The 27937-nt window shown below is 44.4% G+C and overlaps 1 protein-coding gene across 1 annotated transcript in view; it reads left to right on the top strand.

Moving 5' to 3' along the window:
• SMC1A (structural maintenance of chromosomes 1A) overlaps positions 1-27937 on the top strand; it is a 32717-nt gene continuing 4780 nt past the window's right edge. Inside the window, exons 1-19 of the mRNA XM_029240814.1 lie at positions 1-189; positions 5536-5724; positions 5843-5955; positions 7249-7452; positions 7546-7784; positions 8406-8664; positions 8769-8909; positions 9763-9845; positions 10000-10207; positions 11543-11728; positions 11822-12001; positions 12102-12248; positions 12344-12481; positions 13463-13579; positions 13686-13792; positions 16907-17048; positions 19015-19160; positions 19252-19405; positions 20457-20567. Coding sequence (XP_029096647.1) covers positions 81-189; positions 5536-5724; positions 5843-5955; positions 7249-7452; positions 7546-7784; positions 8406-8664; positions 8769-8909; positions 9763-9845; positions 10000-10207; positions 11543-11728; positions 11822-12001; positions 12102-12248; positions 12344-12481; positions 13463-13579; positions 13686-13792; positions 16907-17048; positions 19015-19160; positions 19252-19405; positions 20457-20567 — 2973 coding nt within the window. The 5' untranslated portion in view covers positions 1-80. The remainder of the gene's footprint in view (positions 190-5535; positions 5725-5842; positions 5956-7248; positions 7453-7545; positions 7785-8405; positions 8665-8768; positions 8910-9762; positions 9846-9999; positions 10208-11542; positions 11729-11821; positions 12002-12101; positions 12249-12343; positions 12482-13462; positions 13580-13685; positions 13793-16906; positions 17049-19014; positions 19161-19251; positions 19406-20456; positions 20568-27937) is intronic.

Here is a 27937-nt window from a genome sequence, read left to right as displayed (position 1 = left end):
GCGGTGTTTCCCGCGCGGGCTATCCCAGTTCGCGGGCGTACGGCGCGGCCTTTCTAACAGCCGCCGGCGCCGCCACGGTCATGGGTTTCCTGAAGCTGATTGAGATCGAGAACTTTAAGTCGTACAAGGGTCGGCAGATTATCGGACCATTTCAGAGGTTCACCGCCATCATTGGACCCAATGGCTCTGGTGAGATAAACCCGGCTGCGGCCCTGCTTAACGTCCCAGCCTGGAGCCCCCTATCCGGCAGTACAGTAGTACAATCCAGCCTGTGCAGCCTGAAATGTCGCAAACCCTAACAGGTTCCTTGCCCTCCTGAGGGGTTCGACCTGGACCCGCTTTTCCCGCTCGGGTGCTCTGACGCGAACCTCTTCCCCAGGTGTCAGTTGCCCTCTCTTTGTGCGACCCCCTTCCCGGCCCGAGTGGTACGGGCCGAAGTGTACGTTACCCCGCCCACTGCCCCCTGCAGCCAAAAGTGGCGCGTCCGGAGCCGGCTGCCAGTCGCTGGCCACGCAGTTCCTCCCCGGAGCAGCTGCATCCGGCCTCCACGCATTGTTTGAACCCCCCGGCAGATGTAGGACCGCTCGTGGCCCTCCCGTAGCCTCCGGGCCAAGCGGTATACTTCTGCTTCATCCCAGTGCCCCCTCCCGCCTCGCGTTGGTACACTCCAATTCCTTTTTTTTTTTTTTTTCTTTCTTTTAAAAACTCTTCTCTGGAGGCGGCACTTTTGAATTTCGGACTCCGTGCTCGCGTCTCCGGAGTGCTTGGGGTCTCGACTCCCCGGCCTCAACTGAGAGGTCGGGATGCCTCGAATTCGAGGCATGCCTCTCCTACCACTGAAACCATCAAAAGTCAGAACTCATTCGCTTGTCAAATTTATTGAATGCTTACTGCTTTATAAGGAGTTATTCAGTCAAGGTGCTGTGGAAACAGCGGAGAACAGAATAAGCCATGCTTTCGGAGAACTTACATTCCAGAGGGGAAAGACGATAATAAAGGAGGAAATAAGTTATTTTTCGGCTGTGATAAGTGCTGTGCAGGATTGATGTGATACAGTGATGTGATAGAGTGACTTGGATGGCTTTTTAGGAAGAGTGGTCATTAGTTAACAATACTGTATTGTATATTTTGTATGTTTTAAAGTAGATCTTAAAAAAGTCACAAGAAAAAAATTAACTGTGAGGTGATGGATGCTAACTAAACTTATTGTGGCAACCATTTTGCAATATATACAAATACAGAATCATGTTGTACACCTGAAAGTAATACAGTGTTGTATGTCAGTTATATCTTGTTAAAACTGGGAGAAAAAATAAAAAGAAAGAAAAAGGAAGGAAAGGAGGAAAGAAAGGGTAGTCAGATAAGGCCTCCATTTCATATCTAAATTCCCCATCTCTAAATTATACACCATGGAGTCCTCCCATCTACGGACATTAGAGGTCTGTTTGGAATCCTGCTGTGTTCCTTCACCTCAGAGGTGTTCTAGCTAAATCACTTTCTAGCCTGAGGGGCTGCTCTTGCTGAAGTAGCTGTAACTGATGACCTTCCCTGGAGTCTTGCCTAGATATGGCTCTCTTTTAAGCAGGGTTTCTCAACAGCAGCACTATTGACATTTCCAGTGAGATAATGCTTTGCTGTGGGGTCCGTCCTTGTAGGATGTGTAGTGGCATCCTTGGCTTTTACCCACTAGGATGTTTAGTGGCATTGTAAGGTGTAGGATGTTTAGTGGCATCCTTGGCTTTTAGGATTGTAGGATGTTTAGTGGCATCCTTGGCTTTTACCCACTAGGTGACAGTAGCAACCCCCCCCACCCCCTCCAGGTGTGACAATCAAAAATGTCTACAGGGCTTCCCTGGTGGCGCAGTGGTTGAGAGTCCGCCTGCTCATGCAGGGGACACGGGTTCGTGCCCCGGTCCGGGAAGATCCCACATGCCGCGGAGCGGCTAGGCCCGTGAGCCATGGCCGCTGAGCCTGCGCGTCCCTAGCCTGTGCTCCGCAACGGGAGAGGCCACAACAGTGAGAGGCCCGCGTACCGAAAAAAAAACAAAAAAAAAGTCTACAGATATTACCAGATGTCCTCAGGGGGGAGGGGCAAAATCACTCCACCCTCCCCCACCTCATTTGAGAACTACTGGCCTAGATGGCTAATGCTTGGGGTTCCACTGCAGTTTCTTAGGATTTTGGTGTGGTGGCCCCTGTGGAAAGAGCTGAGATGCACCTCTTGGCATTCAGTCTCCTCAACATGGGTAAATTTGTATACCCAGGTATTCCGAAAAGGCCCTTGGTCTGACTGGCCCTCCCGTACCCTGTGTTTTTTTTTGACAGGCAAGAAGTAGATTTATAGGATGCTTGTGAGGGATACAAGTGGGAAGGTGAGGGAGCTCTGCTCCAAGGATTAAGTTGAGCTACATTTTTATAATCAAAGGAAAGTGGGGGAGGGGGAAGAGACCGCCTTCTTCCTCATTCTTCGAGTAGATGTCAGGCTTACATCCGACCCCATTCTTCAGTGCCCAGCTCCACAAGGCATTCTTTGATTCCCCTCAGTGAATTTCTCTCTGCCACATAGTAGACACTTGCTACATGTTAACGTTTATTCTGTTTTGTATCTTCATCACTGGTCTACGGAGTGCCCCAAAGAAGACATTCCTTGAAACATTATATCATTGTTCAGGTCATAATGCTTGTTATAAAAATGTTTACAATATTGAATGATTGCGAGTAGGGAGACCTTTGGTTGTGAGATGTTCTTGCCATCCTTGGAGAGCATGGGAGAAGCCCAAAAGTTGGAAATGGGTGCCTAAAAGGCTGACTCCTGGTCAGCATGATGTGCTAGTCCTGCTGTGATGAGGGAGACTAAGCTAAGAGTCCAGACCTGGTTAGGATAGGATTGCCATTTATTGAGCATTCACTGTGTGGCAAGTACTTTATTTATTAGGACACTTTACATTTAAATTCTCACAGTGACCCTAGGAGGGAGATACCATTATCTTTGTTTTATAGATGAGAAGACCCAGGCACAAAGAGTTGTGATCACTTGCACACTTGATTCTCAGAGCCAGGATCAGAACCTGTGCCTGTCATACCTGTGCTCCTGCCACTCCCACAGAGAACTATGTGCCAACCATTGTTTTAGATGATTTTACCCATGAGTCATGGTTTTTCAGATTTTCCAGGTGAGGGAAAGGAAGGTCAGCTAAGAAGTGGTGAAACTAAGATTAGAACCTGGTCTGTTGGACTAGAACCCAAGCTCTTTTTTTTTTTTTTTAATTTTATTTATTTATTTTTGGCTGTGTTGGGTCTTCGTTTCTGTGTGTGGGCTTTCTCTAGCTGTGGCGAGCAGGGGCCATTCTTCATCACGGTGCGCGGGCCTCTCGTTGTGGAGCACAAGCTCCAGACGTACAGGCTCAGTAGTTGTGGCTCACGGGCCTAGTTGCTCCGCGGCATGTGGGATCTTCCCAGACCAGGGCTCGAACCCGTGTCCCCTGCACTGGCAGGCAGATTCTCAACCACTGCGCCACCAGGGAAGCCCCTAGAACCCAAGCTCTTAATCACTGTCTTGTACTGCCTCTGTGGAAGGACCTGGGCTGCCATTTTTATAGCTGGGTAAAAGGGTTTTAGAAATCAGGTCCTCAGTTCAAGGTCAGATAGCATGTTGGGGGGAATCTTGAGATAGAATTTATAGAGATTAAACTATTCCCTACCCCCAACCCCAGTCTAAATTTTTTTTAATATATTTTTTTCTGAGTCTAAAATAGAGAAAGTAAAAACTGTGACTCCACTACTGAAAAGATAATCATGTTTAATGTTAAAAACCTTATTTATTTGAATAGTGAATATATGCACATGGTATAAAATTCAGAAAATTCCAAAGGATATACAGTAAAAAAGAAGATTCTCTCCCTTCCCTGACTTGTTACCTATTTTCTTTCCCAGAAATGATCACTGTTATACTGTTTATATTTTTATGCCTTTCCCTCTCCCCAAGTTTTTTATTTTTATTTTTTGGCTGCATTGGGTCTTAGTTGTGGCATGCAGGATCTTTCGTTGCAGTGTGCAGGCTCTTCGTTGCGGTGTGTGGGCTTCTCTCTAGTTGTGGCGCGTGGGCTCATTAGTTGCAGTGCGTGGGCTCTCTAGTTGTGGCATGCGGGCTTAGTTGCCCGCGGCATGTGGGATCTTAGTTCCCCTACCAGGGATCAAACTGGCATCCCCTGCATTGCAAGACGGATTCTTAACCACTGGACCACCAGGGAAGTCCCCCCAAGTTTTGATTATGAAACTTTTCAAACTTACACCTGTGTTTTACTTAATCATTTGAAAGTAAATTGCAGACATAATGACGTTTCACCCCTAAAGGATTCAGCATTCATCTACTAAGATCACTCTTCTCCTGTTTACCAGTATACCATTATCATACCTGAGAGAATTAATTTCCTCATGTCATCAGTTATCCAGTTTATATTCAAGCTTCCCAAATTGCTCCCCAAAATGTCTTTTTGGGATTTTTTTGGAACCAGAATCCAATCAAAGTATGTGTGCTGCCTTTGCTTATGTCTCAGTAATCTCTGTATCCTGGAATGGTTCTCCCCAAAAGACACTGACTTTTCAAAAAGACCAGACCAGTTGTCTTGTAGAATATCCCACATTCTGTGTTTGTCTTAAGGTTTCTTCATGATGTCATTTACTATGTTTCTCTAACTGCTGTGTTTCTTATAAACTGGAAGGTAGGTCTAAAGGTTTGTTTAGATTCAGGTCAAATATTTTCGGTAAGATACTTCATAGGTGATGCTGTGTGCTTCATGTATCACTATAGGAATAAGCCTTTTTAAAAAAAATTATGTTAAAATACACATAAAATTTACCATTTTAACCATTTTTGAGTGTACAGTTCAGTAGTGTTAAATATATTCACATTTTTGTGCAACCAATCTTCTGAGCTTTTTCATCTTGCAAAACTGAGACTATACTCATCAAATAACAGTTCTGCATTTTCCCCCTTCCCTCAGCCCCTGTGTGTTTTTTTGTTTTGTGTGTTTTTTTTTTTAAACTTGGTTGAGATCAAACTATGTTGAGTTTTGTATCATGCTTGTTTCTCCTGTTGTGGGTATTTTCCCATGTCATCAAAGGTTGTAGAGAGACTTCCCTGGCTAATACTCCACACTTCCAATGCAGGGGGCGTGGGTTCGATCCCTGGTTGGGGAACTAAGATCCCACAGGCTGCATGGCATGGCCAAAAAAAAAAAAAAAAAAAAATGTTGTAGAATGATTTATTCTGTGAATATACCATTTCCTTAGATGGGGTTCTAGTTTTTGGCTGCTGTAAGTGGTAACTGCAAAGGAGCTGTTTTTCTAAGCCTTTGATCCAGGGCTTTGGTCAGGCCTAGCCTTTACAGGGGCAAAGCAGTATTTTGTCCTCCTGTTAGTCTGTGCACTGAGTGATTAGGGAACATTTATGTTCTTGTCAATGTCTCCTTTATTCCTTTTCCTCTCCCCTTCTTCCTGACTTCCCCTCCTCTACTTTGTCCTGTCCTCCCTTAGGTAAGTCAAATCTCATGGATGCCATCAGCTTTGTGTTGGGTGAGAAAACCAGCAACCTGCGGGTAAAGACCCTGAGGGACCTGATCCATGGAGCTCCTGTGGGCAAGCCAGCTGCCAACCGGGCCTTTGTCAGCATGGTCTACTCTGAGGAGGGTGCTGAGGACCGCACCTTTGCCCGTGTCATTGTTGGTAGGTGAGGCTGGCCAGAGGTTCTTCTTGGGTCCACGGGCATCGGGGGGTGGCTAGACTAGTTTGTTGGGGTAGGAGGGAGGCCTAACCCTTGGCTGACTCATGCATTGCCTTGTAGGGGGTTCCTCTGAGTACAAGATCAACAACAAAGTGGTCCAGCTACATGAGTACAGTGAGGAATTAGAGAAGTTGGGCATTCTTATCAAAGCTCGTAACTTCCTCGTCTTCCAGGTGGGCATTTTTAACAATTACTGGCTACCTGCTTTTTGTTCTATCCCCACTGGACCTGCTCCATCTCTGGCTTCATCATCTCTCCCCGAACTAATGTAACAGCTTCCTCACTGTGCTTCCCGACTCCAGTCTTGCCCCTTCCTGTTCATCCCCTACGCCAGGATCATCTTATGGGAGCACAAATATGTTTCTTTCCCTCCTCTCCTTAAAACATTTCAGTGATTTCTCATTGCCTTCTGATGGCAGTTCTCAAATTGTAGTCTCCAGATCGGCATCAACTGGGGACATGTTAGAAATGCACATTCTCAGGCCCTACCCCAGACCTATAGGGGCAGAGACTATGGGGTGGGGCCCAGCAATTTGTGTTTTCCCAGGCTCTCCAGGTTATTATGATGCACACTAAAGTTTGAGAACCATTGCCTTAGCATGAAATCCAACTCCTGTCATTCATGAATCACCACCCTTTGGTTCTTGCTTACCTCACTAGCCTCATATGCCATTACTCTTCCCTTCTAGCCCTACCCTCCAGCCTAATTAAGGCTTTTACAGTTCCCCAAATTCACCTGCTTTCTTTAGCCTGCAGGCCTTTGCAATATTGATTTTCCTCTACGTGAAATAACCTCGTCTCCCTTACTTTCTTTTTTTTAAATAAATTTATTTATTTATTTTTGGTTGTGTTGGGTCTTTGTTTCTGTGCGAGGGCTTTCTCTAGTTGCAGCGAGCGGGGGCCGCTCTTCATCGCGGTGCGTGGGCCTCTCACCATTGCGGCCTCTCTTGTTGCAGAGCACAGGCTCCAGACGCGCAGGCTCAGTAGTTGTGGCTCATGGGCCTAGCTGCTCCGCGGCATGTGGGATACTCCCAGACCAGTGCCTGAACCCGTGTCCTCTGCATTGGCAGGCGGACTCTCAACCACTGCGCCACCAGGGAAGCCCCCTCTCTTACTTTCTTGGTTAGTTTCTTCCCCATCTTCCAAACTCATCTTAGATGTCACCTTTGGGAAACCTTCCTACATAGGTACCCCTACCAGTCTCCTACACTCAAGCTTCATTTAGTTCTTTTTCTGTGCTGCTGCTGTCACTGCACGTAACACACGGTGTTGTCTCTGCTTCTATCTCTTCTGTTCCCCATGTACCTCAAAAGGCAGGGAATATGTCCTCAAAGCTCAATGGTGAAATGTGGCACCCAGTGTGGGGAAGGGATCAGTGAACTTTTTCTGAATGATTGAGTCGGAGTGGGTAGCGGGAACTGGGCTGGCTAGGGTCTAAGTGGGGAGAGTGTTTTGACCTTTACTAGGGCGCTGTGGAATCTATTGCCATGAAGAACCCCAAAGAGAGGACAGCTCTTTTTGAAGAGATCAGTCGCTCTGGGGAGCTGGCCCAGGAATATGACAAGCGAAAAAAGGAAATGGTAAAAGCTGAAGAGGACACGCAGTTTAATTACCATCGCAAAAAAAACATCGCAGCTGAACGCAAGGAGGCCAAACAAGAAAAAGAAGAGGTAGGTGGCCAGGTTGCCTCTGGGCTCTGAGAGGCCAGATTGAAGCCAGTGCCTTACTGATGCACCCCTGCCTCCACACCCCTATTTGCACAGGCTGACCGCTACCAGCGCCTGAAGGATGAGGTGGTGCGAGCTCAGGTACAGTTGCAACTTTTCAAACTTTATCATAACGAAGTGGAAATCGAGAAACTCAACAAAGAACTGGCCTCTAAGAACAAGGAGATCGAGAAGGACAAGAAGCGGATGGACAAGGTAGAGGATGAGCTGAAGGAGAAGAAGAAGGAGCTGGGCAAAATGATGCGGGAACAGCAGCAGATTGAGAAGGAGATCAAGTAAGTGGCAGGCCTGGGCATGTGACTTGTGGAAAGCCAAGAGGCTGTGCTGTTTCCTTGGGCTCCTGTGAGCCCAGAGCCCAGTGCCTGTACTAGTTTCTCTATCTTCCCCTTGACTTGCTTTGGCTAGAATCAGACACATTTGTTGACTTGCATTTTAGACAAATAGAGTATTTAAGTACTCAGACTCCGGGTAGATAGGTACTCAGCAGATGAGAACTTGAAAGGGGTGGTGGCTTTGCCAAGTGAGAGGAAGTGATGGGAAGCCACTCGTGGCTGGTAGTCTCTTCCTAGAAGAGGAAAACTGGAGCTTGAAGTTTAAAGGACAGAAATTTGAAAAGGTTAAGTCAGATTACATGAACACAGGTTACTCTTGGGAGTTGTTACTGAGGGGCCTGGCCTGGCTAGGGTTGAGGCAGGGGTGGTAGCTTTACCTTATAGGGTGGCTGGAATGCATTTCTAGGGAATAGCCCCTGTTTTGAGGATCTGTGGGGCATCAGGCCCTTGTTCTTTTAGGCACTCCCTGAGGCTTGGAGTTTAGGCCCCATTTGGATTAAAAAGCCTTGGAACCCTCCCTTCTCCCACAGTGCTAACTGGTTTCCCCCTCCCCTCTGGCAAAAGGGAGAAAGACTCAGAGCTGAATCAGAAGAGGCCTCAGTACATCAAAGCCAAGGAGAATACCTCCCACAAAATCAAGAAACTGGAAGCAGCCAAGAAGTCCCTACAGAATGCTCAGAAGCATTACAAGAAGCGTAAAGGTGACATGGATGAGCTGGAAAAGGAGATGCTGTCAGTGGAGAAAGCCCGGCAGGAGTTTGAGGAACGGATGGAAGAGGAGAGTCAGAGTCAGGGCAGAGATTTGACCCTGGAGGAGAATCAGGTAAGCTCTTCGGTGGGGTTGGGGAGGGGCGGGAGTAGAGAGATCGCTGGGCTGACATGGACTGACTTGGTCATCCCTGTCCTCTTTCCCTGTCCCTGACACAGGTGAAGAAATATCACCGGTTGAAAGAAGAAGCCAGCAAGAGAGCAGCTACCCTGGCGCAGGAGCTTGAGAAGTTCAATCGAGACCAGAAGGCCGACCAGGACCGGCTGGATCTGGAAGAGCGGAAGAAAGTAGAGACAGAGGTGGGCATGCCGTACAAGATTAGGAATGATGGTCCAGAGAAAAGGAAGTAATGATAGTCTTAACAGTAATGACAATAGCTAACATCTAGCAAACACTTACTGTGTGCTAGACACTGTCTTTTACATGTATGCAGTCATTTAATTCCTCATTTTCCAAATGAGGAAAGTACAGCACAGAGGTGAAGTAATTTGCCTAAGGTTATTAAGTGGCAGAACTGGGACGTAAACCTGGGCAGTCTAGCCCACACTTTTTTGGTTTGAGCCTGTCTTGATTGGTGAGGAAGTTAGCCCAGGCTGGGTAGAACACCTATGAGAGGGTTTCATAGGGCCCAGGGTGACCCCATCAGTTAGCAGAGCCACATTGAACACCATCTGTGTGTCTGCTTTTTTTTTTTTTTTTAAGATTTAATTTGATTTATTTTTGGCTGCGATGCGTCTTCGTTGCTGCGTGCGGGCTTTCTCATTTTGTGGCGAGTGGGAGCTACTCTTTGTTGTGGTATGCCAGCTTTTCCTTGCGGTGGCTTCTCTTGTTGCGGAGCACGAGCACTAGGGTGCTCGGGCTTCAGTAGTTGTGGCTCATGGGCTTAGTTGCTCTGCGGCATGTGGGATCTTTCCGGACCAGGGATCGAACCCATGTTCCCTGTTTGGCAGACGGATTCCTATCCACTGCACCACCAGGGAAGTCCCTGTGTGTCTGCTTTTTAATGGGCCTCCTGCACTAGTGACCCATTGTCCGTGACTGTTGGGCTCTTGGATGAGCAGGCATGTGGGGAGCGGGGTGAGCCAGGGCCCCATGGTCTTGGAGTTAACTTACTCAGCCTATGGTGATGTAGTGTATTTGTCTTTCTCCCAGGCCAAGATCAAGCAAAAGCTGAGGGAGATTGAAGAGAATCAGAAGCGGATTGAGAAACTGGAGGAATACATCACAACTAGCAAGTATGTGGCCTTGTAACCTTCCCTCTTACTTCCAGGCCTGTTCTTGTGAACCCTTCCTGTCCTGCCTCTCTCCAGGCAGGACCCACAGAGTCCCTCTCGGCCAGGAATATTTTCTGGCCAGCCAGGGTAACCCTTGTGTTTCCTTACTTTGTAGGCAGTCCCTCGAGGAGCAGAAGAAGCTAGAGGGGGAGCTGACAGAGGAGGTGGAGATGGCCAAGCGGCGAATTGATGAGATCAATAAGGAGCTGAACCAGGTGATGGAGCAGCTGGGGGATGCACGCATTGACCGCCAGGAGAGCAGCCGCCAACAGCGTAAGGCAGAAATTATGGAAAGCATCAAGCGCCTGTACCCTGGCTCTGTGGTAAGAGTGGAGAGGGAACTCATTTCCTGAGCACTTACTTTCACACTCACTGTCAGATAATTTTCACAGCAGCCCTGTGAGGACAGGATTGCTAATCCCATTTTTACAGCTAGGGAAACTGAGGGTCAGAGAGGTTAAATGACTTGCTCAAAACAGCATAGCTTATAAGTATAAGAACTGCAATTCAGGGACTTCCCTGGTGGGGCAGTGGTTAAGAATCCGCCTGCCAGTGCAGGGGACACAGGTTTGATCTCTGGTCCAGGAAGATCCCACATGCCTCAGAGCAACTAAGCCCGTGCGCCACAACTACTGAGCCTGCACTCTAGAGCCCGAGCGCCACAACTCCTGAAGCCTGTGTGCTTTGAGCCCGTGCTCCGCAACAAAAGAAGCCACCGCAGTGAGAAGCCCGTGCGCCGCGATGAAGAGTAGTCCTTGCTCACCACAGCTAGAGAAACCCCGCGTGCAGCAATGAAGACCCAACACAGCCAAAATAAATAAAATTTTAAAAAAGAAAAAAACCCTGCAGTTCAGACCCAACTTGTTCTGATTCTTAACCTCGTGTTCTTTGCATCACACCAGTTGTATCTTCCTGAAAGTTTTGTCTTGCTTGTGTCCACTCCTTTGTGGGAGGTGGGGAAACTGGAGAGGGCTTTGGGAAGGGAAGGGGCCACAGGGCAGGAATTAGTTCCCAGGAAGTAGCTCTGTGCAGGCTTCAGTATGAGCTTCTTTGGCGTGTAACAACCAGCTCATTCACTAGGCTTTATCAGATCTCTTGGCCTCTTAAACCAAATCCTGAGTCCCCAGATTCCCTGAATATTATTCCTCTATTGCTGTAATTCCATCCCTGGGTTCAACTTAATTGAGTTCCACAACTATTTCCTGATCTTTCCTATAGACACTGCTGGGGAGTTGATAAAGAGGAGTTAGGCTCAGTCACTGCCCTTAAAGATCTTACCCTTTATCTGATAGTTCTTAGGGAACCATGATTGATTTGGGGGACATGGGGGAAGTGAACTGAACAAAGAGATTTACTTTGCTGGGTGTTTGTGAGAATTTGATATAATGCATATAGGGTCTCTGGCATAATGCCTGGGGTGGCAGTGGTCTGTGAAATGGTAAAAGTGAGGTTTAGAAAGATGATTTTTGGATTTAGACATGACTGCCTGAAGTTGTTGTTGCTTTAAAGCCAGAGTAGGTTTTTCTTCCGTAGTGTGGGGGCTGTGTTCCTGATAGAAATTCTGACCTGCTCCCACCCCCTTCCAAGCTGGGAATTGGGGTTCCCAAGCCAGCTCCCAAAAGCCTCATGCTTCACTTTTCTCTTCTGACTTTCCCTAGTACGGCCGCCTCATTGACCTCTGCCAACCCACACAAAAGAAGTATCAGATTGCAGTAACCAAGGTTTTGGGTAAGAACATGGATGCCATTATCGTGGACTCAGAGAAGACAGGCCGGGACTGTATTCAGTATATCAAGGAGCAGCGTGGGGAGCCTGAGACCTTCTTGCCTCTTGATTACCTGGAGGTGAAGCTGGTGGTCATGGGGTCAGGGCAGTGTGAGAGGGTTGCTCCTCCTAGCCCTCCGTGTTCTGCCACTTAACTGAGCTTCTTCTCACAGGTGAAACCTACAGATGAGAAACTTCGGGAGCTGAAGGGGGCCAAGCTGGTGATTGATGTTATTCGCTATGAGCCACCTCACATCAAAAAGGCCCTGCAGTACGCTTGTGGCAATGCCCTTGTCTGTGACAATGTGGAGGATGCCCGCCGCATTGCCTTTGGAGGCCACCAGCGCCACAAGGTATGGATTCCCTTGCCCATATTGGAGCTGGACAGGCTTAGTATTGGCAATTCCTCTGTTTAGCTTCTCCCCTCTCCTCTCTTCTCCCTGCTGTATGTAGACAGTGGCACTGGATGGGACCCTGTTCCAGAAGTCAGGGGTGATCTCTGGCGGGGCTAGTGATCTGAAGGCCAAGGCCCGGCGCTGGGATGAGAAAGCAGTAGACAAGTTGAAAGAGAAGAAAGAGCGGTTGACAGAAGAGCTGAAGGTAAGCCATAGGCAGGGCTGTCCCTAGGAATGGGGGTCCGAAGCCCAGGCCAGCCGGCCACCTTCTTACCACCTAGCCCCTCTCTTCCACTTTAGGAGCAGATGAAGGCAAAGCGGAAAGAGGCAGAACTACGTCAGGTGCAGTCTCAGGCCCATGGACTGCAGATGCGGCTCAAGTACTCACAGAGTGACCTAGAACAGACCAAGACACGACATCTGGCCCTGAATCTGCAGGTGGGGCCTGGCCTTCAGCCCTGTTTGCCAAAGGCCATCCTCACATTCCTGGCCTAGGTTTTTCTGGGGGTGGGGAACTTGTCCCACTTCCTTTGCGGAACTGCTTTGGGGAACCAGCCATAGCATAGAGTCAGACAAGCAGGGGTTCAGATCTTGGCTCTGTATGACATTAGGCAAGTTACTAAACCTCTGTGTTGTATCTGTTCAAATCCTTTGCTCATTTTTGTATTGGTTTGTAAGTTTTTTGAAAAATATATTCCAGAAACAATATCTTTGTCAAGCATATGTATTGCAAATACTCAAAAAACAAAACAAAACAGGAAAAAAAACAAAATAAACCTCTCAGTGTCAATTTTTTCATCTTAATCTGTAAAGTGGGAGTTAAAATTATAGGGTCCTTACAAAGATTGAATGAGTTAATATATGTGAAGTATTTAGAGTGATTCCTCATAGCCAGTGAATGTTCAGTAAATGTTAGGTGCTATTAACATAACTAATTCATTCAACAAATATTTGAGTTTCTTCTGAAAGTTTTCAAAGTGAGCTACAGATATTTCAGTCCCTGTGAGTGGGGGTACTTTTATAGATATATTAATGTGTTTGATTATGGGTGCTTCCCCAGCTAACCCTGGAGGTGTTATGTAATATGTAGTATATGTATCATTTTTCTAAAATCAAAAAGTCTGAATTCCAAAACATATCTGGCCCCAGGGGTTATTGATGAGGGAGTGTGGGCCTGTAAGTAATGACGTTTACTGTGTGCCCAGCCTTTTGGATTGAAGTTGGCTGACTAGAGACCAGGGAGGAAGCCATGTGATGGTCCAAGTGAGAGATGATGCAGCCTTAACAGCAGTGCTAAGTCAGGTTCTCTCAGCATGTGGCGAGTTAGCCCTTTTTGTCCATGGGGCCAGTATACTCAGGGTGGCTCTTTTTCTCCAAGGATCCTGGTCTCTTTTGTCCTCTCAACCCTGTTTCCTTCAGGAAAAGTCCAAGCTGGAGAGTGAGCTAGCCAACTTTGGGCCTCGAATCAATGATATCAAGAGGATCATCCAGAGTCGAGAGAGGGAAATGAAAGACTTGAAGGAGAAGATGAACCAGGTTGGTAGAGGATGAGCCATGCCAGCATGTGCATCAGGGCAGGACTGAGGCTGGAAGCAGCACTCTGACCCAGAGGGCCTTTTCTCTCCCTTGCTTCTCCCCTCAGGTAGAGGATGAGGTATTTGAAGAGTTTTGTCGGGAGATTGGTGTGCGCAACATCCGGGAGTTTGAGGAAGAGAAGGTGAAGCGGCAGAATGAAATCGCCAAGAAGCGGTAGGTGGAAGTGTGGTTAGAAGGGGAGACTGGGGTGCCCTTGAGCCCCTAGCCTGACATCTGGGAAGTCAAATGCCATCGTAAGGCAGGGAGCAGCTTTTACAGCGATGGGCATTTATGGTAGGTCAGCCTTAACAGGGACATCATGGAAGCATGTGGCACAGTATAGGGATTAAGAGTACCAGCTTTAAACGTGGTTTACCTGGGTTAAAATCCCAGCTCCATGGTTCATTTATCTTGGGCAGTGACTTGACCTCTCTAAGCCCTAGTTTCCTTATGCGTCAAGTGGGATAATTGTGATACCTATCGCATAGAATTGTTGGGGTGGATCAGAGGTTGGGCTTAATCCTTATAAAGTATTTAGCATGATACTTTGCACCTACTAAGAGCAATAGGTATTAGCTTTTTTTTTTTCTGGTTGCGCCATGTGGCTTGCAGGATCTCAGTTTCCCAACCAAGGATTGAACTTGGGCCATGGCAGTGAAAGCACCGAATCCTAACCACTAGACCACCAGGGAACTCCCAATAGATATTAGCTTTTATTATTGTCATTGTCCTGATGGGTGATGTGGGAGAGGAGGACCAAAGTTCTAGGTTGGAAGAATAGTAAGAACAAAGCAAGTTTCTCCTTTCTTTCCCACTTTAGTTTATTCATTTGTTCAACAAACCTTGTTTGAATACCTACTTGTGCCAAGTTGTCCTGTGCTAGGTATTGGAGAGGGTGGGGAGATGAGGGTAAGATAGATGAACATGACACAGTCTCTCTGAAGGAGGTCACCCCCTGGACCCAGGGCTTCAGTCAGCAGTTCGTCTAGCCCATCACCCATACAGTAACTGTTCATTGCTCTCCTACCCCCAAGTCAGGCTCAAGGGATATAGAATTGAATCAGAGACTGTTCCTGTCCTCAGGGAGTTTTGGAGTAATGAGAGAGACAAACAAGTAGATCAGCAGTTTCAGAATGATGCTGTACTTGAGGTAGATAGAAAATACAGAGGAAAATGTTCAAGGAGCTGCAAATCAACAAAAGGAAAAATAAAAACCTAGAGACCCAGTAGAATAATGGAGAGAGGATGTATTAGCATTTCATGGAAAGAGAAGCTCGAATGGCTAATAACTGAATTGATGTTCCATCTCATTCCTAATTAGAGAAAATGCGAATTAAAACAATCTAGCAGTATTTGGTGAAAATAAGTCTACACGAGCCCAATGACTTAGCAAAGCCACTCCTGAGTCTATATCCCAGAGAGAGTCTTGGCCACAGGGTGACAAAGAGACAGATTCAAAGTTGTTCATCTTGGCATAAGTTGTAGTAGTGGGGCATTGGTGGCAATGTAGACGGCCATCACTGCAGAGAAGTATAAGTTAAATGTGATGACTGTACAGACTATGGAATACTGTGTAGCAATTCAGACAAGAACTAGATTTACAGGCAGTAATAGGATAAATTTATAACACTGTACATTTGTATAAATTTAAAAACAAAACAACATTTTACAAGGATATGCATTTTTAAGGTTATATATGTACGTATGTATGTGTGTGTGTGTATGTATGTCTGTATGTCACTTTGGTGTACATGCTCACTGTAGGGAAGATAATAGGAGTAGAAATCAGATTGAACCAAAGGAGAAAAGGGAAAGGTCTTGTACAGACAGCGATCGTGAGTGTTTTATGGACTATGGGGTATGATTACACCAAAAAGGGAGGAACCCAACAAATTGTAATAGAAACTAAGAACCTGCTCACAATCGTGAAGAAAGGTTTTATAGACCAAGGAGTGATGAACTGGAGACCTGTAGAGTGAGTAGGATTTAGCCAACCAGGCAGTAGACAGAAGAAAGGAGTTCCAAGCAGTGAGAACAGCATGCGCAGAGGTGTGAGAGAGCATACTATGTTCTGCAAACTAAGTATTGAATGTCTGGAGCAGAAAAATGGGGTCAGGAGGAAGGCGGAGGTGTTGGAGAGGTCAGCAGGGGCCAGATCACAGAAGGCTTTGTGAGTCACGCTTAGGAGATTGAACTTAAAATTGCATAGCTCAAAATTATAGAGTCAATTACATTCCATTTGGATTATAGTGACTAATAGGTTTAAGCTGCTAGCATGACATCTGGCAGCATCTGTCACACCATATTGGGGGGTGGAGGGACAGTTGGAAGTTAGACCTGCCTGTCCTGCTAGTATCTGCATATGCTGGTTACATACTCTTGAGTTTCTATAGAGATGGGGAGGAGGGAACTAGCAGGAATCTATTTTCTCCATTTTTTTTTTTTTTTTTTTTTTTTTTACTACCCAAGCTCTGCCCCTTTAGAGATTCTGGAATGTTGGGGCAGAGGTGTATGCGGGGGTTTGGGGGTAGTTGGAAAGAGTGAAAGCCCATGAACTGAATATGAACTGAATACAGCCAGTATACCTGGAGATGGTGATGATAACTAAAATTTGTTGGGTGCTTACTGTGTACCAGGCATGGTTCTAAGGACTTTATACATATTAACTCCCAATAACTCTGAGGTAAGTACTATTATTATTTCCATTTTTCAGGTGAGGAAACAGGCATGGAGAGTATGACTAACTCGTCTGAGATTCATTACTAGTAAATGGCAGAGTTGAGATACCAGTCCCCTTATCCCACCACATTATATTGCAAGGATGCCAGGAGAAGAAACCCAGGTTTTGGTGTTTACACCTGGGATCTAATCTCACTTTGCCAGCTCTGTGGCCTTGGGCAAGGTCTTTTACCTCTTGGCCCAAGTTTCCTCATTTGTAAAATTAGGATAATAATGCCTTCTTGTGGAGCTGTTCATTAGAGGATTAGAGGTAATGTATGTAAATTACATAGAAGCTTAATAAATAGGAATTATCATAGCTGGTGGGTTCAGGTGGACCTTTTTGTGCCTCCTTCTAGGAAGTCAGAATGGAGGCTCCAGTGTTTAAAGGAGGATTCATGGAGTTTGGCCCAATCTCCTCTGCCTTGTGCCATATCTACAAAGCGAGGCCAAGGAACTTAGTTCTGTAACTTCAGGGGACAGTTTTATGTGGATGAGCTGAGTGGCGACTAAAATTCAGCAGTAACTGTGTCCCTGTGCCCTAGACCTAGTTCTCCTTTCTCCCCACAGTTTGGAGTTCGAGAATCAGAAGACTCGCTTGGGCATCCAATTGGATTTTGAAAAGAACCAACTGAAGGAGGACCAGGATAAAGTACACATGTGGGAGCAGACAGTGAAAAAAGATGAAAATGAGATAGAAAAGCTCAAAAAGGTAAGGAAGGAGACCATGAAAAACTAAACTAAAAGCTAAGAGGAAAAATTGGAAGAGATAATATCCATACTTTATAAAGCCCTCTTCTAAATAAGAAAAACACCAACACCTAAATAGGGAGAAAAAATGAGTAAGTGGCACAAACAGTTCAAGAAGAGATTCAAATAACCCATAAACACGTATATATAATTTAGCCTTAGTAGAAATCAAAGAAATGCAAATTAAAACAATTATGTGTAATTTGTTTCCTGTCACATCACCCAAGATTTTTTTTTTTAAGAAAGGATACTGGCCATGATGCACAAAACCAGCATTCTTAGGCCATATGGCACCATGCATTGAGAGTCTTCAGAATACATTTCTCCTCAGTAATACATGAGGAAATCCAAAATGCTGGCACATAGGTTGATGTTTTTGTTTTTTGTTTTGTTATTTATTTATTTATTTATTTGGTTGTGCCGGGTCTTAGTTGCAGCAGGCGGGCTCCTTAGTTCTGGCATGCAAACTTAGTTGTGGCATGCGTGTAGGATCTAGTTCCCTGACCAGGGATTGAACCCAGGCCCCCTGCATTGGGAGTGCGGAGTCTTATCCACTGCACCACCAGGGAGGTCCCCCAGGTTATTTTTTAATTTTTAAAAAATTATTATTATTTTTTTAATATTTTGGGTGCTTTGGGTCTTCATTGCTGCGCATGGGCTTTCTCTAGTTGTGGCAAGCAGGGGCTGCTCTTCGTTGCGGTGCGTGGGCTTCTCATTGCGGTGGCTTCTCTTGGTGTGGAGCACAGGCTCTAGGCGAGCAGGCTTCAGTAGTTGTGGCACGCGGGCTCAGTAGTTGTGGCTCCTGGGCTCTAGAGCACAGGCTCAGTAGTTGTGGCACATGGGCTTAGTTGCTCTGCGGCATGTGGGATCTTCCCGGACCAGGGCTTGAACCTGTGTGCCTTGCATTGGCAGGCAGACTCTTAACCACTGTGCCACCAGGGAAGCCCTGTATATTATTTCTTATGAGCCATTTGAGAGGAAGTTGCAGATATGTCCCCTTCTGTGACTTTCAGATCAAAATGAAAACATTCTCCTTTAAAAAAAAATCAGAACATAATAGGTAAGATAACAGTCCCCTTTGACTGACCACTCTCAATCCCAGTCCCCTTACTCTTCCTGGGGCTAATCTCATGTAGGGTGTATTCTTTCAGACCTTATAGGCATTTACTTAAATACTTTTTTTTTTTTTTAAATTTTTTTTTCTGCGGTATGCGGGCCTCTCACTGTTGTGGCCTCTCCCGTTGTGGAGCACAGGCTCCAGATGCGCAGGCTCAGCGGCCATGGCTCATGGGCCCAGCCGCTCCGCGGCATGTGGGATCTTCCCAGACCGGGGCACGAACCCGTGTCCCCTGCATTGGCAGGCAGACTCTCAACCACTAAACCGCCAGGGGAGCCCTACTTAAATACTTTTGCATTCATATATATGTACTCATGGAAAGTACACAGTATTGTTTTTGTGGGTGTTTTAAAAACATTGATGTTATTGCTCATGACAGTAGTCTTGGTGTGGAAAAGATGCTTAAATAACATTAAGTCAGAATATAGACTTTTAATTACAATCTAGTCTCAACTATGTAGACCTGTCCATAAGTAATGCTGAGGGGAAATAGGCTGAATGTTAATTGGTTCTCTCTGGCTGGTGGGATTACAAGTAATTTCTTATTTTCCTCCTACTTCATACTTTTCCTATACTTCGAACTTTTCTACAGCAGGCAACTTGTATATTGGGGTAAGGGGGGAGGTCAACAAAATAATTTGGAAGAAGGTAAAAGAACTCAGAGGGGTGATGGGGGTTTGTAAAAGCAGAGCTCATTGAAGACAGATTCCAGCAAACTGTCTGGTGGAAAGGGTGGGGACAATGGGAGAAGATCCCAAGGTGAGCTGGGGAAAGCCTTCACTTCTTGTCCTGTTCACCGTGCTGGGACCAGGAGGAACAAAGACACATGAAGATCATAGATGAGACCATGGCCCAGCTACAAGACCTGAAGAATCAGCACCTGGCCAAGAAGTCAGAGGTGAATGACAAGAACCATGAGATGGAGGAGATTCGTAAGAAACTGGGGGGCGCCAACAAGTGAGTGGGTTCAGGCCTGGGCCTGGGGGAAGTACGTAGTACGGGCAGCTTGCTGGATTTGAGTCTCACCTATCTCCTTGGATCTTCTTAGGGAAATGACCCATTTACAGAAGGAGGTGACAGCCATTGAGACCAAGCTTGAACAGAAACGCAGTGACCGCCACAACCTGCTACAGGCCTGCAAGATGCAGGACATCAAGTTGCCACTGTCTAAGGGCACCATGGACGATATTAGTCAGGAAGAGGTGAGTATTAAGGCTGGTGGTGGGTGTGGGCTGTGAATAACATAACCAGGAATGGGGGATGAAGGTGGCTAGGGAGGGCAGGTGAGAGAGAGAGAGAAAAGGATGGTGGTTGCAGGTGGTGAGAGACAAAAGGAGGGATGCAGGGGAGATGAGGCAGGGTGAGGCTGTGAAGGCAGGTGAGGTGAAAGGTAATGGCCTTGGTGTGAGAGGGAAGTTGTTGGGGGTAGGGCTGCATGTCAGTAGGTGGTGAGGGAGGTAAGCCAGGAGAAGAGGAAGTCATTCATTAACATTAGGGACTTGAGCTAAGATAGTTCCAGCAGGTGATGGATATTGGTAGGAGTGGGAATTGAGGGACATTAGCCAAGAGCAAAGGAAGATGCAATTGAGGGACCTGAGGGATGGTAACTTAGCTGCAGTGAGGGAGGTTGGCCAAGAGAGAGTTGGGTAAGGGACATCAGCAATGCAGAGGTGATGAAGCTTAGTTATGGGAAAGGGAGGGACACCAGCCAATAGAAGAGCCAAGGCATTTTATCCACTGGAAGTGAAGCTTGGTGGCAAGGGGGTGGGAATGTTAACTGAGAGGAGGTTTGCAGATATCTTGTCTTTGACCTGAACATGTATTTCAGTCCCACATGTCTTTCTCCCTCCTTTCTTCCCAAATAGCATTTCCATTTAATTCAGCAAAATATTTTGAACACTGGCAGTGTGCCAGGCATCATGGTAGCATGTGATATAATTACTCCTAATCCTAAGCACAGCCCTGCCAGGCAGGCATCGTCCTGTGTTACAGATGAGGGTTTGTGTGTTTAAATGAGGATTCAAGCAACAGCATGGCTTGCCCAGGGTCACACGGTTAGTCAGCGGTAGAGCCCAATTTTGAACTCAGATCTTTCTGCTGTCAGAGCTGCTCTTCCTTTTGCCACAAGTACTTTCTAGCAAGGTGCTTCTCAAAGACATCGAAGGCTGCAAAGGAGCCCCTCAGCCCCCTCTAGAGGAGCAAGTGCTCTTATGGCCATTCGGGTCCATTTGACTCTCCCTCTCGCCATTGCAGGGTAGCTCCCAGGGGGAGGATTCAGTGAGTGGCTCCCAACGAACTTCCAATATCTATGCACGAGAGGCCCTCATCGAGATTGACTACGGCGACCTGTGTGAGGATCTGAAGGTGAGGCTCAGCCTCGGGGAGTGGCTACATCCTCCCAGCTGTCCAGAGAGAGGGTCAGCTCATCTGGGGGCCCTGTGGAGACACGCCATGTCTGGAAAGAGGGGCGAGCTGGCAAGGCGGGGCGGGGTGGAGTTGTGATCCATGGCTTCCCCCAATATGCACACACAGACACAGGCACATCTTCCGCCTCCACCCCCAGCTGCCCCCATCCCTGCCTGTTGCCAGTCTTCCCCTTCCACCTGTGTACACATCTCAGCCCAGGTACATGGAGAACAGGCTCCTGTACAGTGAACAGATAGACCTCGGGGGTTCCTCAGGGCTCTGTCCCAGGCATCCTTTCCTTCTCATTTGGCGTGCTCTCATCCTGGGTATCTCCTCTACTCCCCTGGCTTCAGCTGCCATCTCTGTGCTAGGGCCCACAGGTACCTCAAACCCCAGCCTTCCTCCCCAAATCGGCCTCTTCTCTTCAGTGCCAGCCCCAGGTTCAAACCAGAAACCTGAGCCTTGTCCTTAACTCTCTCTCTCACTTTGCATATTCAGTGAATTACCAAGCCCTGTCAATTCTACCTTCCAGATATCTACTGAATTCTACTTTTCTCTGTTTCCAGTGTCTCTCTAGTTCAGGCTGCTTTCACCACTCACATGGACTACTGTAGGAGCCTTCTAAATAGTTTCTGATGCTTTCCAGTCTTTCCTTATAGCCAGGCAGGGGGACTTGATTTTTTTTTTTAACCTTTTTATTATGGAAAATTTCAAACAGATACAGAAGTAGAGAGAATGATACAATGAACCCCAGGTACCCATCATCCAGCTTCAATAATTAGCAACATATGGTCAATCCTGTTTTTTATACCCTTCCCCCTCCTGATTGGCACATTTTAAATCAAATTCTAGATATTCCATTCATAATTACCTCAGTATATATCTCTAGGACTCCTTTTTAAAAAATGTAACCATGATATTATACCAAAAAATTAGCACTAACTCTGTAATGTCACCTGATATTCAATAAATGTTTAGATTTCCATGAATGTCCCATAAATATCTTTTTTAAAAATATTTTTTCTGGGCTTCCCTGGTGGCGCAGCGGTTGAGAGTCCGCCTGCCGACGCAGGGGACACGGGTTCGTGCCCCAGTCCGGGAAGATCCCACATGCCGTGGAGCGGCTGGGACCGTGAGCCATGGCCGCTGAGCCTGTGCGTCCGGAGCCTGTGCTCCTCAACGGGAGAGGCCACAACAGTGAGAGGCCCGCATACCGCAAAAAAAAAAAAAAAACAAAATTTTCTGTGTTTAAATCAGGATTCAAGTGAGGTCCATGTGTTAAAGTTGGTCTCTTATGGTCTATAACATTTTTTTAATCCCTTTTTATTTTTTTCTTGCTATTTATGGAAGAAACTGGGTCATTGGTCTTGTACAATTTTCTATACTCTGAATTTGGCTGATTGTGTCCCATGATGTTTTTTAACATGTTCTTCCATCCTTGTGTTTCCTATAAACTGGTAGTTAAATCTGTGGTTTGATTGGATTCAGATTCATTTTTTATTTTTGGCAAGAATATATCATACGTGGTACCATGTACTCATGAACTTCCTTTTGCATCGCATCAGTAGACACTGAATGTCAGTTCTCTCTATCTTTGTAATGATAAGATTGATGAATGCTCAACACTACCTATGAAATATTCTTGCCAAAAACTCAAACAAGGATCTGATTAAGCTTTTATGTCCACCAATTATATGAAACACTGGTGCCAGAGGAACATGTTAAGTAAAAGCACAGGGATGCAGTTAACTAAATCTAGACTGTGGGAAACTCTAAAGGACAAAAGACCTGGTCTCTTCCATAAATAAATGGGAAGAAAGAAATAAACAGAAAGGGAGAACTTTTATAGGCTTATGAGACAAATCAACCAATTACAATGTGTGGCCTTCCCTTGAATCCATTGCAAAGAAAAGAGAGGCAGGGGAATTTATAGATTAAATGAGATTTAAGAGATGTATCAGCCAATTGTAATGTGGGCACCTTATTTGGAACCTGCTTTGAAAAAAACCTGTAAAAAAAATTTTTATGTTAACACAATTGGGATGATTTGAACACTGACCGGATAGTTTATGATGTTCAGGAATTGCTGTTAATATCTTTAGGTGATAATGGTATTGTGGTTTTATTTTTAAAATGTCCTTACCTTTTACAACAGTGGTTCTCAATGGGTGGGGTAGATTTTGCCTCCCCAGGGGACATTTGGTAATGTCTGGAGATAACTCTTGTCACACCCAGTTGTCGCAACTGGGGCAGAGGTTGCTACCAGTTTCTAGTGGGTAGACAACAGGGATGCTGCTAAACATCCTACAGTGCACAAAGGACAGCCCCCACAACAACAAATTATTTGGCTCAAAATATCATTAGTGCTGAGATGCAGAAACCCTGTTTTAGAGGTACATACTGAAGTATTTATGGATGAAACATTTGAGATTTGGTTTAAAATAGTTGAATATAGAAAGAAATTGGGTATAGATGGCAGAGTATTGGCCATGAGTTGATAATCATTGAAGCTGGGTACGTGGGGTTCATTGTATTATTCTCTGCATTTCTGTGAATGTTTAAAAATTTACGTAATGTAAAGTTAAAAAAGGAAAAACAATCATGATCACCATGTTCAGGTGTTGTTAGCCCCATCAATCTTATAAAGTTCCCTATCAGCCTTTCACAGCTGGTTTTAGCAGCTATTAATGAACGATCATTGCCTACAGCTATTAAGGGCTGCAAAATGGTAATTTTCTGATTCTTTCATTCCTCCTACATTTATTAATTTGATTTCTAAAAAAGAACTTTCTCACATCAACTGTTTAGTTCCCTTGAAATTCAGTTAGTACAGAAAAGGTAGAATAAATACTTAATTCTTTGCCTTTATTTACCAGCTTTCAGAATGAGTTGGTTACCTTTGTAACCTTTAAAGTTAGTGACCAGTGAGGTTTCTAATTTATATTTATTATAAACTTAAGTGTTTAAATGTCTTTTGGTATGTTTCAGTCTATTTGGAGTCATTTTTCTTTTTGATATTCAAATTGTCCCATTCTTGGCCAGAGGGAGCCACTTCAAGTTGATTTTTGCTATTGTTCTTATTAGATTTTTTATTATGGAAAATTTCATATGCAGAAGTAAAATAGTACAGTGCTGTCTCATGTGGCCATCACCAGTTTCAGCAGTTAGCAACTCATGGCCAAACTTGTTTCGTATGCACCCACACACACTCCATCCTCCCCTTCACACCCCCAGGTTATTTAAAAAATTCTGGACACCATGTCATTTCATTTGTAAATATTTCAGAATGTATCTCTATAAGAGAAAATTCTTAATATTTAGAATCATTATCATACAAAAAACCCAATTACTTAACATTGGAGTTATATATTATTATATAATTCCTTAATAATAATATTATGATTAGTATTCACATTTCCCTGATTGTTATACACACACACACTCACAGTTTGCTTGCTTGAACTGGGAGTCAAGTAAGATGAAAGAGAGATAGATGATTGATATAGTGATTGGTTGATGATGTCTCCTAAGTCTCATTTAATCCAAAAGTTCCCCCTCTGTTTTTATTTTTCTCTGCAATATTTATTGTTGTTGAAGAAATTCGCTCATTTCTCCTGAAGGATTTTCTACATTCTGTACTTTGTTGATTGTATCCTGTGGTTTTTAAAATGTTCCCCCAGAACAAAGCAAAAAAAAATAAGTTCTGCTGTCCCCCATAGTTCCTGTAAGTGGGTAGTTAGATGTAGATTAGTGCTATTCAATAGAGATACAGTATCACCCACATGTGTAACTTTTAAAACATGAAATTAAGTTTAATACTATATTTTGTTTAACCGAGTATATCCAAAAGAATGATCATTTCAATGTGTAAACAGTATAAAAATTATTGATGAGAAATTTAACCATCTCTTTGTACTAAGTCTTCAAAATTCATTATCTATTTTAAGCTTCCAGCACATCTCAATTTGGATGCTAAATTTTACTCAGAAATACTTGATCTGTATTTAGATATCCTAAAATTTACAATTGAAAAAGGAGAACCACATACCCAAGTTGTTCCAAATACTTCGAAGTTTTGTAGTAACTGAATTGAGTATCAGTTTTTAAATTTAAATTAGCTAGCATTCAGTAAAATTAAAACTTTAGTTCCTCAGTCACACCAGCTGCATTTTTCATGCTCAGTAGTAACATGTGGCTTGTGGCCACTGTATTGGACAGCTCAGATCTAGAGGTTTGATTAGATTCAAGTTTTGGGCTTTATTTTGGTCAAGACTACTTCATATGACATCATTACTTCCATCAGGAGGTTTATAATGTCTGGTCATTGGCTCTTTTTGTGTGGCTTGCAGCCATGATGATTATTGCCTAGATCCATTACATAATTTGTCAGGGGTTGCAAAATGGTCATCTTATTCTATCATTTCTTTATTAGCTGGAATACTGTAAAGAGATTTCCTCCGTGAATTATTTGGTTACCCTGAGGTAGTTTGTATAGGAAAGGCAGGATATATGGCTTGATTCTTTCCCTTTATTTACCAGTTTATAAAATAATGAGTTGGTTCTTTGGCATTCTCAAGATTTGTCCACTGAGTTGTTTTCATGTTATTATGAACTTAAGGATTTAAACACATTTGATGTGTTGCACTCTGTTGTGGTTATTATCCTTCTCATTGCATCAAGGTGTTGTATCTTTGGCCAGTGGGAACTCGTTCAAGTTGGCTTCTGAATAATTTTGACACAACTCTTGTAGTTTTTTTTTTTTTTTTTTTTGGCTGTGCCACGTGGCATGTGAGATCTTAGTTCCCTGACCAGGGATTGAACCTGCCCCCCCCCGTATTGGAAGGCAGATTCTTAACCACTGGACCACCAGGGAAGTCCCCTCTTGTAGTCTTTGATATCTTCCTTGCTTTCTGGTATGTCCAGGCTCATCCTTTACGTTTCCCACCCCAGATCTGGAATTAGCCATTTCTCTGAGAAGCTCTGACTTCTTTTAGTAGGGAATGCTATTATTTAGCAACTACCATCTGGACACTGGAATGTTCATGACTGCTGGGTTGCTTGGTGCTTCTAGAACTTTTCAGTAGACTGGACTACAAAATGCATTTTTTATTTGAGGGAAAAATGTATCATGAGTTCATATTGATACTTCCAATTGAAATTGTAATTTTCACAGTTTAACATTGATTTTATGTTTGAGTTTCCAATTATTCTTGCTAAAAATCTGGTTTCTAGCAAGTATTCAATAGTATATTTACTTTAGCCTATCATATATGTAGAAACTCATAATAAGATATTATTAGTAACAATTCAATTATTGAATGCTATTTAAGATTTCCTTGATGCTAATGGCTCATTAAGCTAATGGCTCATTGGGCATGGATAGTCGTGTTCCTATGTTTTAAAGTGATTTGAAAGAATCTTCTGAGTGTTTAACCAGCTAATATATAGTCAGACTTCTTTTGTTTAGTTTTCAATTTTTAAAGGATTTTGCTTTTTACTATTCTCCTTTATTTTTTCCAAGTTTAATTTTGAAACTTTTCAAAACTACAAGAAAAACTGAAAGAATAGTACAGTTGAACACCCATATGCCTTTCACCTTAGATTGACCAATGAACATTTTCCCAGTTTGCTTTCTCTCTTATCTCTCTTGACTCTCTCCCTCCCTCTGCACTGCACACTTTTTTTGTTTTTGCTGAACCTTTTGAAGGAAGTTGTAGACTTCAACTCTAAATTCTTCAGCATGCTGGAGCAAGGGATTCTCCTCCATAACCACAGTTCAATTTTATACCTAAGAAAATTAATAATTTTATGTCTAATATTCCACCCATATTCAAATTTTCCTAGTTGTTACAAAGTGTCTTTTGTAGTAGTTTGTTTTTTTTAAGCTGTGACCCAATCAAATTCATGCATTGCTTTTGGTTGTTCTGTCTCTTTAGTTTCTTTTATTTAGTTAGTTTCTTTTAATGTGGAACAGTCCCCTCACTTTATTTCATAACATTGGTCTTTTGAACAGTCTACATGTTGTCTCGAAGAACAGGATATGTTATGGGTACATTATGGATATGTCAGTTTCCTTTCATTACTCTGTTTTTTTTGTTGTTGTTGTTTTGTTTGTTTGTTTGTTTTGCGATATGCGGGCCTCTCACTGTTGTGGCCTCTCCCGTTGCGGAGCACAGGCTCCTGACGCTCAGGCTCAGCGGCCGTGGCTCACGGGCCCAGCCGCTCCACGGCATGTGGGATCCTCCCGGATCGGGGCACGAACCCGTGTCCCCTGCATCGGCAGGCGGACTCTCAACCACTGCGCCACCAGGGAAGCCCCATTACTCTGTTTAATTTGTTCCACCTAACCTTGTATTTCCTATGAATTGGAAGTTTGAACTATTTTAGAGGCTTGATAGATTTGGGTTAAGTAATTTTTTGGCAAAAATATTTCACTGTGTGCTCCCCCTCCCCGCCAGCTGTGCAGCGTGGCTTGCCAAATCTTAGTTCCCCGAGCAGAGGTTGAACCCAGGCCATGGTAGTGAAAGCACCAAGTCCTAATCACTGGACCGCCAGGGAACTCCCCACTATGTACTTTATATTGCATCACGCCAGGAGGCACATAGTGTTAGGGTGTCCCACTATTCATGATGCTAGGTTTGATCCTCAGTTAAGGTATCAATTGCCAGATCTCAGTGCTAAGCATACACTTTTACCTTTGTAAGTAATAAGGAATCTTTAGGGTGATTCTTTGGCACCTTGTCAGTATCTTGTTCCCCAACAGTTTTTTTACCCAGTGGCTTTCACATTTTGATTCAGTTTAATTTTGTTTTATAATTATGTAAATTCTTCATTTGATTCTGAAACCATAAGTATAATACAAGGTATGTGAAGAGAAGTTTAGCTTCCTTTCCTGTCCAACTTCACCCCCCTTCCTGTATGTGTGACCATTTTAGTTTTTGGATTATCTTTTTGTTGTTGTTGTATTTTTAAAATACAAATATATTTGTATGTAAATTATTCACATTTCCTCTCTTAGATAAAAGGTAGCATTTTATTGTGTACCTTTATACTGTATCCACGAATCACTCCATACATATATATAGAGAGAGATGTTCAGAAAGGCTTTTCTAAAAAATATATATATATATTCATGTCCTTCCTGTGCTTGAAATCATTCAGTGGTACCTCACCTCCCTTGGGATAAAGTCCAGATTTCTTAAAAGGCCTGTTATCATTGGGCTTCTTCATGTGCCTCCAGCTTTGTCTCTTTGCCTAGCGGACAGGCATGTGTGTGCTTACACACACACACACACACACACACACACACACACACACACACACACACA

This window comes from Monodon monoceros, unplaced genomic scaffold, assembly GCF_005190385.1.
Source record: "Monodon monoceros isolate NGI ecotype Baffin Bay Population unplaced genomic scaffold, NGI_Narwhal_1 Super_Scaffold_22, whole genome shotgun sequence".
NCBI lineage: Eukaryota > Metazoa > Chordata > Mammalia > Artiodactyla > Monodontidae > Monodon > Monodon monoceros.
Note: the sequence above shows the minus strand (reverse complement) of the source record. Positions and strands in the feature narration are given on the sequence as shown.